General features: G+C 36.4%; 1 protein-coding gene across 8 annotated transcripts in view; it reads left to right on the top strand.

The window, feature by feature from the left end:
• CEP70 (centrosomal protein 70) overlaps positions 1 to 15,661 on the top strand; it is a 77,414-nt gene that overhangs the window by 4,105 nt on the left and 57,648 nt on the right. For 4 of the 8 annotated variants that reach the window (XM_061167695.1, XM_061167696.1, XM_061167688.1 and 1 more), the window contains exons 3-6: positions 8,517 to 8,641; positions 13,657 to 13,747; positions 13,869 to 13,992; positions 14,312 to 14,492. In XM_061167695.1, the coding sequence (XP_061023678.1) occupies positions 8,627 to 8,641; positions 13,657 to 13,747; positions 13,869 to 13,992; positions 14,312 to 14,492 (411 nt within the window). In that variant the 5' untranslated portion in view covers positions 8,517 to 8,626. Of the gene's footprint in view, positions 1 to 19; positions 267 to 6,235; positions 6,296 to 8,516; positions 8,642 to 13,656; positions 13,748 to 13,868; positions 13,993 to 14,311; positions 14,493 to 15,661 lie in introns of all 8 variants that reach the window. The other 4 variants (XM_061167692.1, XM_061167693.1, XM_061167690.1 and 1 more) reach the window with 4 other exon arrangements.

Genomic DNA, 15,661 nt, shown 5'->3' with positions numbered 1-15,661 from the left:
ATATTTCCTTCCTGTATAGGGCTGAATGGGCTTCCCTCATGACTCAGACAGTAAAGAATCCACCTGCAATGCAAGAGACCAAGATTTGATCCCTGGGTCAGGAAGACACCCTGGAGAAGGAAATGGCTGCTTACTTCAGTATTCTTGTCTGGAGAATTCCATGGACAGAGGAGCCTGGTGGGCTGCAGTCCATGGGGTCACAAAGAGTTGAACGCCACTGAGCTGCATACACTACACTACTACTTAAGGCTGAATAATATTCCACTGTAAGGTTTATAGCATATTTTACTCATCTATTCATCTGCTGATGGAACTTGGGTTGCTTCCACCTTTTAGCTATATTTTGTGAATAATACTGCTGTGAACATGGATGTTCAAAGATCTTTTTAAGACCCTGCTTTCAGTTCTTTTGTCAAATTGCTGAATCATAATGGCATTTCTACATTAAATTTTTTGAAGAACCACCATGCTATTTTTCATAGCAGCTATACCATTTTATATTCCTGACAGTGCACAAGGATTTCAGTTTCTCTACATCCTCATGAGTAACTGTTATTTCTGTTTCTTTTAGCCATCGTAATGGGTATGAGGTGGTATCTCATTGTAGTTTTAGTTTGCATTTACCTAATGGGTAATGTTGAAATATTTTCATGTGTTTATAGCCTTTTTTATTTTTCTTTAGAGAAATGTCTGTTCAGGTTCCTTGCCCATTTTTTAATCAGATGTTTTTGTTAAGTTTCCGGAATTCTCTGTATATTCTGGATCGTTTATTGTTATTTAGTTGCTAATTGTGTCTGACTCTTGCAACCCCGTGGACTATAGCCCACCAGGCTCCTCTGTCCATGGGATTTCCTAGGAAAGAATAATAGGTTGCCATTTCCTTCTCCAGGGGATCTTCCCCACTCAGGGATCAAACTTGTGTCCCTTGTGTCTCCTAAATCGGCAAGGAAATTCTTTACCAGTGAGCCACCATGGAAGCCACATATATTCTGGATATTCCTTATCACCTAAATGATTAGTAAATATTTTCTCCCATTCCATGGATTGCCTTTTTAATCTGCTGACAGTATCTTTTGATGCACAAAAAAATGTTAAATTTTTGTCAAGTCCAGTTTGTCTGTTTTTACTTTTGTTGCCTATGCCTTTGATGTCATATCTAAGAAACCATTGCCAAATTCAGGATTGTGAAGCTTTTACCCTGTGTTTTCTTTTAAATTTTTACAGTTTAAGCTCTTAAATTTAGGTCTTTGATCCATTTGAGTTAATTTTTGTGTGGTCTTAAGAAGGGTACAAACTTCATTCTTTTTACAGTTTTCACAGCAGAGGAAGAGACAGACTATATCCTTTTGAAGGCTTTTTGGCACTCTTATTGAAAACCGTTTGACAGTCAGTTCAGTCGCTCAGTCGTATCCAACTCTTAGTGACCCCATGGACTGTAGCACGCCAGGCTTCCCTGTCCATCACCAACTCCCGGAGTTTACTCAGACTCATGTCCATCAAGTCAGTTATGCCATCCAACCATCTTGTCCTCTGTCATCCCCTTCTCCTCCTGCCTTCAATCTTTCCCAGCATCAGGATCTTTTCCAGTGAGTCAGTTATTCCCATCAAATGGCCAAAGTATTGGAGTTTCAGCTTCAGCATCAGTCCTTCAAATGAATATTCAGGGTTGATTTCCTTTAGGATTGACTGGTTGGATCTCCTCGCAGTCCAAGGGGCTCTAAAGAGACTTCTCCGACACCGAAGTTCAAAAGCATCCTCAGCGCTCACATTTGACAATAAATGTGGGGGATTATGTCTGGCCTCTTTATTTTATGCAATTGTCTATGCCAACACCACTCTTTTGATTTATGTAGCTTTGCAAAGGCATTTTAAATCGGGAAGCTGTTACTACTTCAGTTTCATGCTGTTACTCCTCCAGCTTCGCTCTTCTTTTTCAAGATTACATTCAGGTGATAACAAGCTATTCATGGTCCCTTGAGATCCTGTATGTATTTTAGGATGGGTTTTCTATTTCTGAAAAAAATGTCATTGGGATTTTGATGGGGATTACATTGACTCTGTAGATTGCTTTGGTCAGTATCAATGTCTTAATATTGTCTTATGATCCATGAATATTGGATGTGATCCCATTTACTTATGTCTTTTTAATTTCTTTGAGCAATGTTTTGTAGTTTTCATTTTATAAGACTTTCACCTCCTTGGTTAAGTTTACTCCTATTTTTATTCTTTGATGCTGTTGTATTTTTGTTTGTTTTCATTTATTTTTATTAGTTCAGGCTAATTACTTTACAATATTGTAGTGGTTTTTGCCATACATTGATATGAATCAGCTATGGATTTACATGTATTCCCCATTCTTTGATGCTGTTGTAAATGGAATTCTTTTATTTTCCATTTTAGGTTTTTTGTTGTTAGTATATAGAAATGCAAATGGTTTTTATATGCTGATTTTCATATCCTGCTGCTTTGCTGAATTCATTTATTCTAATGTGTATGTGTGTGTGTGTGTGTATTTAAGGTTTTTGGCATATAAAATCATATCATGTGCATATAGAGATAATTTGACTTCTTTTCCAATTTGGATACCTTTTATTTCTCTTTCTTGCTTAAATGCTTGGTGAGAACTTCCATTTCTATATGGAATAGAAGTGGTGAATGTGACATCCTTCCCTTGTTACTCATCTTAGAGGGAAAGCTTGTAGTCTTTTACCATTGAATATGATGTTCGCTGTAGCTTTTTCATATATGGCTTTTGCTGAGTTGTGTGTGTGCTAGTTTGCTTCAATCATGTTCTACACTTTAAGACCCCAGGATCCTCTGTCCATAGGATTCTCAAGGCAAGAATACTGGAGTGGGTTGCCATTTACTCCTCCAGGGGATCTTTTGTTGAGCTAGTTTCCTTCTATTCCTAGCTGTTGAGTGTTTATCACAAGAAGATGTTGGATTTTGTAAAATGCTTTTTCTGCATCCATTGAGATGATTGTATGTTTTTTCCTTCATTCCATTAATGTAGTGTAATATGTAATACACTGATTTCTTTTCATATGTTGAACTAATTCCTCCATTCCAAGTATAAATCCCACTTGAATATGGTATATAATCCTTTTAATATGCTGCTGAATTTGGTTTACTAGTGTGTGCATGCTCAGTTTCTTATGTCCAACCCTTGCAATCTCATGGACTATAGCCCTCCAGGCTCCTCTGTTCATGGGATTTTTCCAGGCAAGAATACTTGCAATGGGTTGCCATTTCCTCCTCCAGGGAATCTTCCCAACCCATGGTTCAAATACTTGTCTCCTGTGCCTCCTGCATTGGCACTCAGATTCTTTACCACTAAGCCACCTGGGAATCCTTCTGTTTACTAGTATTTTGCATCAATGCTTGTAAGGGATATTACTATTTTTCTTGTATTGTCTGACTTTTCAATATTAAGGTGATGCTATCCTCCAAGAATGAGTTAGAAAGTATTCCCTTGTCTAATTTTTTTGGATAGTTTGAGAAGAATTGTCAGTAGTTCTTTAGATGTTTTGGTAGAATTCCTCAGTGAAGCCACTCGATCCACAGCTTTTCTTTTGGGGAGAGTTTTTTGATTACTGATTCAGTCTTATTACTAGTTACAGATGTATTGCGATTTTCTATTTCTCTGTGATTCAGTCTTGGTAGGTTTTGTGTTTATAGGAATTTGTCCATTTCATGTTGGTTATCTAATTTGTTGGCATGCAATTGTTTATAATATTGTTTAATACTTTTTTCTGTATAATTGGTAGTAATGTTCCCACTTTGATTTCTGATTTTAGTAATTTGAGTCTTTTTTTCCTGTTCATCAGGTAAAATTTGTCATTTTTGTTGATCTTTTCAGATGTCTTCCATTGACTTTCTCTATTACTTTCCTAGTCTCTATTTCCTTTGTTTCTGCTCTAATTAATCTTTATTTTTTTCTTTTGCTAGCTTTGGGTTTAGTTTGTTCTTTTTCTAGTTCCATAAGTTGCAAACTTAGGTTGTTAATTTGAGATCTTTCATGTTTTTAATGTAAATTTTTGTAACTCTTAAATTTCCCCCTAGGATTGCTTTCACTGTGACCCATAAGTTTTGAAATACTGTGTTTTGTTTTCATTAATATCTTAAGAGTTTTCTAATTTCACTTGTGATTTCTTCTTTCATCCATTGGTTATTTACAAATGTGTTGTCTACTTTCCATAAACTTATGAATTTTTGTTTTAGTTTTTGATTTCTAAGGTCACCTCTTTGTGGAGACTTAATTTGTGGTTTAACATGTATGTCAGGGAATGTTTGATGGGAGGATTCCTACGTGCTGTCTCTCATGAGTCCTTTGTCCCTCTTCAAGCGGAACAGCACGCTGCTCCCAGGGACTGAGGTCATTGTGTGAGGCAAGCATGAGTTTCCTTTAGTAAACATTCTCCTTAGGACAAAACAGCTTAATCTCCTTCCCCTTACTTGAGATATAGATTGTCTCCTGACCTTGTGACTAACGTTACCCCTTGTTCCCTTGGTAACGGTTGCTGTACATTTGGTTTTCTGATCTCTATCATTCCCGAAAGAAGTTTCTTGTACTGCAGCCTATATATACTCATAGAAAAATCATTAAAGCACCTTTGCTCCACCAGAGCTTAGGTCCCTGGGTCTTTTTTGTCTCTCTCTCTCTCTCTCTTTCTCTCTCTCTCTTTCTCTCTTTCACTTTCTTATCGTCGACTCCGTACCACAAGGTTCCGGTCCATTAAAGGACCCCAACACACGTAGTCTATCCTGATAATGTCCCACATGCACTTGGAAGACTATTCTGTTGTTGTTGAGCAGTGTTCTTTTCTTTTCTTTTTTCTTTTTGATCAGCTTGTGGGATCTTAGTTCCCTGACCAAGGATCAAACCCATGCTCCCTGCAGTGGAAGCATGGGGTCCTAAACCACTGGATTACCAGGGAATTCCCCAGAGTGTTCTTTATAAATCTACTAGATCTGGTTGTTTTACTCTGTCATGTTGTCTGTTTCATTACTGTTCTTCTGTCTGTATTCTTGAGAATGGGGTGTTAAAATCTCCAACTATATTGTAGAACTATTTCTTCCTTCAATTCTGTCAGTTTTTACTTCCCATGTTTTAGTGGTCTGTTGTTAAGTGCATAAGAGTTTATAATTGTTATGTATTCTAGCTGTATTGAATCTTTTATTAATATGTAATGTCCTAAAAAAAAATGTAATGTCCTTTTTTGTCTCTAGTGGCCTTTTTCGATTTAAAGTCTATTTTGTCTAATACTAATATAGCTACACTTTCTTTTTTTTTTAAATTATATTCATGAAATACCTTTTACCATTCTTTCACTTTCAATATCTTTGTGTCTCTGGCTCTAAAATGGGTCTTGTTTTAGGCACATAGTTGTATCATATTTTCTTAAATTCATTCTACCAGTTTGTCAAGAGTTTGACTCTTTTACATTTAGAGTGATTACGGACAGGTAGGGCATTACTATCTGTAATTTTGCTACTTTTTTGTAACATCTTATGGCTTCCCCCCCTCATTTCCTGTATTACTGTCTTCTTGTGTTTAGCTGATTTTTTTTTTTTTTTTGGTAGCAGAATGTTTTCTTTTTCTATATATTCTATCACTGTTTTCTTTGTGGTTACTGTGAGGATTACATTTAGCATTATAAAATTATAACAGTAATTTGAATTTGTCACAGCTTCGCTTAAATACCGTATGAAAATTCTGCTTCTTTACAGCTCTGTCCCCACCTCTTTCAGCTGTTGATGTTGCACAGTTACATCTTTATACATGTGTGCCTGAAAACAAATTAAGAATTCTAATAAATGAGTTAGTCTCTTAAATTAGGTAGAAAATGTGTGACATTACAAACCAAAGTTATAATAATATTAGCTTTAGACTAATGATTGTTTTGTAAAAAACGATCTGTTTCTTAAGTCATGTAGAAAGCAAAAAGTGGAGCTACACATCTTTGTTATGATAGTAGCAGCTCTTACAGTCGCCCGTGTGTTTCCCGTGCCATGCACCTTTACTGAGATACTTGTCTTTCCTGTGGCTTTGCTTTAGTCTGTGTCCTTTCACCTCAGCCAGGGGGACTCCCTTTACCTTTACTCGCAGGGCAGGTCTAGCGGTAGGGAACTCCTTAAACTTTTGCTTATCTGGAAATATCTTTCTTTTGTTCTCACTGTTGAAGGATAGTTTTGCCAAACATAGGATTCTTGATTGACAGTTTCTTTCTTTCAGAAAGAAATATATCCTCTCACTACCTTCTGGTCTCCAAAGTTCCTGTCAAGAAACCTGCTGGTAAGCTTGCTGATGATTCCTTGTGTGTGATGTGTCACTTCTCCCTTGCTGCTTTCACGATTCTTTGTTCTTTCAAAAGCTTGATTGTAGTACTTCTTGGTGTAGGTCTCTGAGTTTATGTTTCTAGGAGTTTGTGTCTTTCAACAAATTTGGGAAGTTTTCAGCCATCATTTCATATTCTCCCAGCCACCCTCTCTTTTCTCCTTCTGGGACTCCCACAATTCGTGTGTTGACACAACTGGTGGTGTCTCACAGGTCCTTTAGGTAAGGTTCACTTTTATTCAGTCTTTTTTTTTTTTCCTATTCTTTAGACTTGATAATTTCCATTCTCTTACCTTCACACTTACCGGGATTCACTCTTTTGCCGGCTCAAATCTGCATTTGAATGCCCCTAGTAGATTTTTTATTTCAGTTATCATACTTTTCAACTCCAGAATATTTTTGATTTTTTTGTTTTGTTTTCTCTTTACTGATATTTCTCTTTTGATCATATATTTTTTCTTATTTTTTCTCCACATCTTCCTTTAGTTCTTTGAATTTTTTAAGGTGGTTGTTTTAAACACTTTGTGTAGTAGATCTGCCATCAGGTTTTGTTTTGTTTTCAGGGACAGTTTCTTTTGATTTTTTTTTTTTACCCTTTGAATGAGCCATGCTTTCCAGATTCTTTGTATGCTTTACTTTTTATTGAAAACTGGAGATTTGAATCTAGTAATATCTATGGAAATAAGATTCTCTTTCTTTGCCGTGGTTTGCTGGGTTTTGTTTTTCTTTGTTTTAAATTGTGGCTGTCTTTGTGCTGAGGATCAGCCTGACCTATAAACTTGAGGTGTTTTTAATCCTACACCTTTCTCTGGGTACATGCAGTGGCTTTCTAATTCCCCATATATGCATTTAGAAGTGCTCTATGTGAATCTTGTTTGAATTCTGATTTGGAAAAAAAAACAAGATATTTTTAAGACATTTGGGGGAAAATTGAACATGGACTAGATATTAAGTGATAGTAAAGAATTAATATAATTCGGTGTGACACTGGTATTGAAGTAACGTTTAAAATGAGTCTGTGTTTATTGGAGGTGAGTACTGAAATATAAGTGGGTAAGAGAAATGAAATAAATATGGAAGAATGTTGGTTATTACTGATCTGTGTTAATGAATATACATGGGTTCATTTTACTCTTTCTCTACTTGTATGTATTTTTAAAAATTTCTCTAATGAAAAGTTTAAAAACTAGCTGAAAGGTGGTAGCCATTGAAGTTGGCCGATACTTTCAAAAAGTATCTTTACTTAAATAAAAGTGAGAGAGATGAACATAGTGCATTAGAGACCAGAGTTTAAAGGGGAGAGAGTACTCTATGATGTCAGCAGCAAAAATGGCAGAATTGGAGAATTTGCAACATGTTCCTAGATTTAGCTGAAAATGAATTATTGGTAACTAATATTGGAGGATTTCACTATCTGAAGTAGAAGCAGAAGGACAGAAGGGTGATTTGCAAGAAAAACTGAACTAGCAGCAGGGAGGATCATTTTACTTCTCTGGGTCTCACATGGTTATAGCATGATATATTAGTAAATTCTCCCAGCACGTTCCTGCCAGCTCTGGACAGCTAGAGTTGTTGGATTAAACACTTTCCAAGGTTCTCTCATGTTGTGAGATTCCATGATGCTAATGAATATGTGTGTATGATTGTGCCTCTGCAAAGGAAGAGTTAGATACCATAAGAATTCAAGGAAATTTTTTCCTATAGGATGGCAAACTCTTAGACAACAAGAGCACGTGATGCGAGGGTAGACTGAATATAAACTTGTGTGTGTGCCAGTCAAATAGAATATGTTGTGTTGCTAGCCTTTAATCTACTTAGAAATAAAGACCACCTAAGAATGTGGCATTTAATTTACCCTTTGAGTTAGGCTAGTGAATTAATTGTTAAACTAATGAATTCAGACAATTCTTTCAGTTTTTTGGAAAGCAGCTTCCAAAAAATGTTTATTAGCATCACTTGCTTTTCACATTACCTAGTTAAAACAAATAGTTTTCTTTGTGTTTATGTGTGTAAAATCCCATAATGTTTCATTTTAGAGGAGAACATTATAAAATTCTAAAAATTAGTTTTCTTAGAAGTCACAGAAGTTTTGGCATGGAAATGCTTAAATTGCCCAAGAGTAGTAGGTTCTTTTAAATATAATTTTCTTTAATACCTATTGCACTTTTTTTGAATTTAGGCAATTCAATTTCTTATTGTCAATCTCAACTTCTTTTGACTCTACAAAAGAAATTGTATCTACAGCAGTCCCTAAAGCCAAGGAGTCCAGCAAATCATCAGATAAGACTCATGACTGAAAAACAGGTAAACTTGAAATATTTGAAATCAGTGTTTATCAAAGTATGTGTCAAAGAATGCCACATCGACAAATGTGAAAAATCTTACTTTAAGAGGCTACTTTAGTAAAATCATTTTGGGACATGAGGGGTTAAAACTGTTAAATGGCATCCGTATTCTAAGACCTCACAACACATCAGTCTCCAGAAGTAGACTTTATTATACAATTTTTCCTACTTATGTAATACTAACTTGATGACTGTTTCATTAGACTGGTCTTCAGTTTATACTTGGAAAATGCCGTTCTCAACTATTCTGGAATTTGGAAACAGTTATGTTTTTCTTCAAACATAATTTAACTCAGATGACCATTATATCTACTACTGTCAGCAAGAATCCCTTAGAAGAAATGGAGTAGTCATCATAGTCAACAAAAGAGCCCCAAATGCAGTACTTGGATGCAGTCTCAAAAACGACAGAATGATCTCTGTTTCCAAAGCAAACCATTCAGTATCACAGTAATCCAAGTCTATGCCCCTATCAGTAATGCTAAAGAAGCTGAAGTTGAATGGTTCTATCTATGAAGACCTACAAGACCTTCTAGAACTAACACCCAAAAAAGATGTTCTTTTCATTATAGGGGACTGGAATGCAAAAGTAGGAAATCCAGAAATACCTGGAGTAACAGGCAAGTTTGGCCTTGGCATACAGAATGAAGCAGGGGAAAGGCTAACAGTTTTGCCAAGAGAACGCACTAGTCATAGCAAACACCCTCTTCCAACAACATAGGAGAAGACTCTACAAGTGGACATCATCAGATGGTCAATACCAAAATCAGATTGATTATATTCTTTGCAGCCAAAAATGGTGAAGCTCTATACAGTCAGCAAAAAACAAGACCGGGAGCTGACTGTGGCTCAGATCGTTAATTCCTTATTGCCAAATTTAGACTTAAATTGAAGAGAGCAGGGAAAACCACTAGACCATTCAGGTATGACCTAAATCATATCCCTTATGATTATACAGTAGAAGTGACAAGTAGGCTCAAGGGATTAGGTCTGATAGATTGCCTGAAGAACTATGGACAGAGGTTGATGGCATTGTACAGGAGTCGGTGATCAAGACCATCCCCAAGAAAAAGAAATGCAAAAAAGGCATAATGGTTGTCAGAGGAGGCCTTACTGTGAAGGCTATGAAAAGAAGAGAAGCGAAAGGCAAAGGAGAAAAGGAAAGATACACCCATTTGAATGCAGAGTTCCAAAGAATAGCAAGGAGAGATAAGAAAGACTTTTTAACTGAACAATGCAAAGAAATAGAGGAAAACAATAGAATGGGAAAGAGTAGAGATCACTTCAAAAAATTAGCGATACCAAGGGAACATTTCACACAAAGATCGGCACCGTAAAGGGCAGAATAGTATGGATTTAACAGAAGCAGAAGATATTAAGAAGAGGTGGCAAGAATCCACAGAAGAACAATACAAAAAAGGTCTTCACTACCCAGGTAAGCATGATGGTGTGATCACTCATCTAGAGCCAGACATCCTGGAATGTGAAGTCAAGGAGAGCTTAGGAAGCATCACTACAAACAAAGCTAGTGGAGGTGATGAAATTCCAGTTGAGCTATTTCAAATCCTACAAGATGATGCTGTGAAAGTGCTGCACTCGATATGCCAGCAATTTGGAAAACTCAGCAGTGGCCACAGGACTGGAAAATGTCATTTTTCATTCCAATCCCAAAGAAAGGCAATGCCAAAGAATGCTCAAATTACCACACAATTGCACTCATCTCACACGCTAGCTAGCAAGGTAATGCTCAAAATTCTCCAAGCCAGGCTTCCAACAGTTCGTGAACCATCAACTTTGAAATGTTCAAGCTGGATTTAGAAAAGGCAGAGGAAGCAGAGATCAAATTGCCAACATCCATTGGATCATCAAAAAGGCAAGAGAGTTCCAGAAAAACATCTACTTTTACTTTATTGACTATGCCCAAGCCTTTGACTGTGTGGATCACTACAAACTGTGGAAAGTTCTGAAAGAAATGGAAATACCAGACCACCTGACCTGCCTCCTGAGAAATCTGTATGCAGGTCAGGAAGCAACAGTTAGAACTGGACATGGAACAACAGACTGTTTCCAGATAGGGAATGGAGTATGTCAAGGCTGTATATTGTCATTCTGCTTATTTAACTTATATGCAGAGTATATTATGTGAAATGCTGGGCTGGATGAAGCACAAACTGGAATCAAGATTGCTGGGAGAAATATCAATAACCTCAATACGCAGATGACACTGCCCATATGGCAGAAAGCGAAGAGGAGCTAAAGAGCCTCTTAATGAAAGTGGAAAAGGAGAGTGAAAAAGTTGGCTTAAATCTCAACATTCAGAAAACTAAGATCCATGGCATCTGGTCCCATCACTTTATGGCAAATAGATGGGAAAACAGTGGCAGGCTTTATTTTTTCGGGGCTCCAAAATCACTGCAGATGGTGACTGGAGCCATGAAATTTAGACACTTTTTCCTTGGAAGAAAACTTATGACCAACCTAGACAGCATGTTAAAGAGCAGAGACTACTTTGTCAACAAAGGTCCATCTATTCAACACTATGGTTTTTCCAGTAGTCATGTATAGATGTGAGAGTTGGACTATAAAGAAAGCTAAGTGCCAAAGCATTGATGCTTTTGAACTGTGGTGTTGGACAAGATTCTTAAGAGTCCCTTGGACTGTGAGTAGATTAAACCAGTCCATCCTAAAGGAAATCAGTCCTGAATATTCATTGGAATGACTGATGCTGAGACTGAAACTCCAATACTTTGGCCACCTGATGTGAAGAACTGAGTCACTGGAAAAGACCCTGATGCTGGGAATGATTGAGGGCAGGAGGAGAAGAGGACGACAGAGGATGAGGTGGTTGGATGGCATCACTGACTCAATGGACATAAGTTTGGGTAAACTCTGGGAAGTTGCAGTGGACAGGGATGCTTGTCCTGTTGCAGTCCATGGGGTCACAAAGAGTCGGACACGACTGAGTGACTGAACTGAGCTGATGTTTTTCTTTCTCTTAAAAGAGTTATCAGGACTTCCATCCACTCCAGTACTCTTGCCTGGAGAAGCTCATGGACGGAAGAACCTGGTAGGCTACAGTCCATGGGGTCGCTAAGAGTTGGACACGACTGAGCGACTTGAGTTTGACTTTTCACTTTCATGCATTGGAGAAGGAAATGGCAACCCACTCCAGTGTTATTGCCTGGAGAATCCCGGGGACAGAGGATCCTGTTGGGCTGCCGTCTATGGGCTTGCACAGAGTCGGACACGACTGACGCGATTTAGCAGCAGCAGCAGCAGGACTTCCATGGGAGTCCATGGTTGAGACTGCCTCCCAGGGCATAGGGTGTGGGTTCAATGCCTAATTGGGGACCTAAGATCCTACATGCCTCTTGGCCAAGAAACCAATGCATAAAACAGAAGCAATATTGTAACAAATTGAATAAAGAGTTTAAAATGGTCCACATTAAAAAAAAATCTTTAAAAAGTTATCAGGGAACAGTATTTGTATAATTTGGTCGTTCAAAATGTCACTTTTTTTATAGAGCTTTTTTTTTTTTAAATGAGTCATAGTAGGTTTCCACTTATATACCCACACAGTGCTTTTGGCTCCCAAAACAGATACTAGCAACAGTTTTAGTTCTGTTTCTTTAATCTTTGTGACCAGAAGACAAAAATAAGGGGAAAAAATTGTCAGGGCGGGGAGAGTTACAGAAAGGATAAAGAAACAGAAGAAAGTCAGCAGTCAAAAGGAAAGATTTGTTTGCTGCTGTGAGCCATAATCCTATCAAAGAGTTATCAGAACAATTTGGTTTTGTCTTGATAAATTGATATAATTGAGGTATAGTTGATTTACTCGGTATTAACTTCAGGTGTGTAACATAGTGAATCAGTAGTTTTACAGATTTTACTCCATTAAAAGTTATTACAAGATAATGGTTATAATACTCTGGCTATACAGTGTATCCTTGTTGCTTACCTATTTTGGTAGATTTTTTAATGTCTGAGGGGTATTTGGATGTGAGTGTGGTAGTTGCTTAGTCATGCCTGACTCTTTGCAACCCCATGGACTGCAAAGTAGCCTGCCAGGCTCCTCTGTCCATGGAATTCTCGAGGCAAGATTACTGGAGTGGGTTGTCTTTCCTTTTCCATTGGATGTGAAGAGTAATACTTTTATTTGAACTTTAAAAAATTTTCTAGGAGAGAGGGAGGGGAAAAATTCTCCTAATTATTAATATTAGCATTATTATAATATTTACATGCTATTCACTAATAAAATATATCAGACACTTTTCAAGCATTTAAATAAATTGAAATTTTACTCAAATCACCTTTTTACAAATATACGTATATTATACTATATAAGATACTTAAGGGCTTTTAAAAAGAATGCAGAGTATCTCACACACTTGATTTCAAGATTGATCATTGTACTTAAGAACCTATTATTGATGTTAATATCATGAATTTAAATGTCATTTAAAAAATATCTGTGTCTGTTCTTACTGTATTTTAGTTACCTAGATGGATAGACTCCTTTTCATAGATAGACCTTGTCCATTATACAAGGAACTACCTAAGTTATTGACTCTTCCAGTCAGATATGTTTGATTTTGTTGTGACCCTGGTCATTGTTAAGATGACAGTTAAATAAAAAACCTTAAATAAAAAGTTCAGTTAAATAAGAAACTTAAGGTCTGTTTATTTCACTGAAATTATACGGCTTTTAATTCGTTCATTAAGACCTATATGTGTGCTCTGGAATTATGTAATTCCAAATATAATGTAACTATCCATGCTTATTTGCATCCTTTTTAGTCTAATTTTGTTAGAAACAAATCAGTTTTAATTTTAATCATTATGTGTTTATAAAAATTCATATTAAAGCTCTTGGAGAAAAAGTCTGTTCTGAAAACAAAGGAAATTATTTATAAGAGGGCCTTTCTTCACCCTGTATCTTAACGTTGATCCTTTTTTGTCTCCTTGTGACTGTAGCGGGAAGAAGCAGAATGGGAAAGCATGAGTGTGCTGTTGATGATGCATGGCTTAAAGCCTTTATCTCTAGTCAAAAGAACAGATATGAAAGGTAATCAAATTACATTCTTGCTCCTTAAGATAAAAAGCTTCTTTTTTTGTTAAAATTTTTCAATCTTAATTTTTTTCTTATCGTCATTTTTACTATGTGTATTACATTTCAAAAAATATAGATCTCATCATTTTTGACAAACAGTCATCACAAACGATGAGGGAGAATTTAAAAACAATGATGGAGGAAACATCACGTCAACAGAACATGATCCAGGAGCTCATAGAAACTAATAAACAGCTTAAGTAAGAGAATGGAAAAAAAATCTGTTTTGAATTGTATGTGAACAAATGATATGCATTTTAAAAATAACTTGCTTGAAAAGAATCTTGAAATTTAATTTTCCATTGATTAAATATTAAGTAAAAAATATTTTTAGTAGGTAAATCTTTTGGTAATAGCTTCGATATATAATGATACCCTATGTTTCCTCTGTTGGTTTGTGTTATAGAAATTTTAAGAATGCAAAAAAATTTTACAAAGTCATTATGTTGTTAGGTGGATATGTTGGTTGATATGATTTGTTTCTATTACTAAGAGAAGGAATTGTATGTCTGTTACTAGAAATGAACTTCAGCAACAACAAAGCCGAGCTGCAGATCAGGAACAACGAGCTAATGACTTGGAACAAATTATGGAGAGTGTGAAGTCCAAAATTGGTGAAATGGAGGATGAATCTGTAAATAGGGTTTGCCAGCAAAAGAATAAAATAAAAGAACTTCAAAAGGAGCATAAAGCTTTACAGGTATTGAGTTAAACATTTTCTTACATGATAGTCTTAAAACACCTTGTCAGTGTTACAGGTGACTTCCATGTTGCTTAGTTCAGTGATCGTTATCTTCCTTTACCTATTATTGTCATTGACTTGAAATTTTTTCTTTGCTATTTCCAGAATATCTTCTCTTCTGGTTTTCCTCTAACCCCACTGGTTATTTTTCGATCCTGTTGCTGATTCTTTGCATTTTCCTCAGACTCATCCCTTAGACTTTTTTTTTCCTATAAATTCTAACTTCCTTGTTGATGCTCAGTCTAATTCATAGTACTTTTAAATCTGTGGCACAGGCTTCTTCCCTTAATTCCAGACTCACATCCTGCATCCTACTTGATATCTCTATTGGATGTCTAATTAGGCATCTAGAACTTTTTAACATGTCCAAAACCATACCTGGATTTCCTCCCCAAACTTTCGTCTTTTAATCTCCGCTCTGGTCCAAGTCACTTTCATTTCTTTCCTGTTTCTTTCTTGGTTTCCCTACTCCAAGCCTTGCCTTTTTCAATGAACTCTCAACATTATAGCACAGAACACTCTGACTTTGCTTTTTCTTTTTCTTAAAGGGAAAAATCCAAAACTCTTAACCACGATCTTACATGATTGTCCCCGTGTTACCTTCTGACTTCACCTACTGTACCTCTTGCATATTCTATTCCAGTCACACTGACATTCTTGATTTTCTTTGAACATTTTCCTTGAACATTCTCACCTCAGGGGCTTTGTATATTTTGTTCTTCCTTGTTCCCTCTGCCATGCGTGCTTTTTTTAGCTGCATGGTTTGTTTTCTCTCTGCTTACTCAAGTGTCACATCACTATCTCTCAGGGATTCCTTTTTTGACGACTTCACTTACAGTTGGCAGTCCTGTCCCCCAGATATCATCTTGCCTTCCCTGCTTTGTTTTATCCATAACTCTTAGCACCATCTAACATGCTGATATACTATACACTTTGTCTTGTTTGTATATCTCTGTGTTAGAATGCAAGCTCCATGAGGGCTGATATTTTTGTCTGTTTTGTCTAGGGCTGAGAAAATGTCTGCTTTATTATTAGTTGTAGATGCTCAATAGATATTTGAATTATTGATTATAATTTTTTTACTTTTATTTTTCTTGAAATATCAATGTTATAACATTGAATATTTA

Source organism: Dama dama, chromosome 19, assembly GCF_033118175.1.
Source record: "Dama dama isolate Ldn47 chromosome 19, ASM3311817v1, whole genome shotgun sequence".
In the NCBI taxonomy this organism is placed as follows: domain Eukaryota; kingdom Metazoa; phylum Chordata; class Mammalia; order Artiodactyla; family Cervidae; genus Dama; species Dama dama.
Note: the sequence above shows the minus strand (reverse complement) of the source record. Positions and strands in the feature narration are given on the sequence as shown.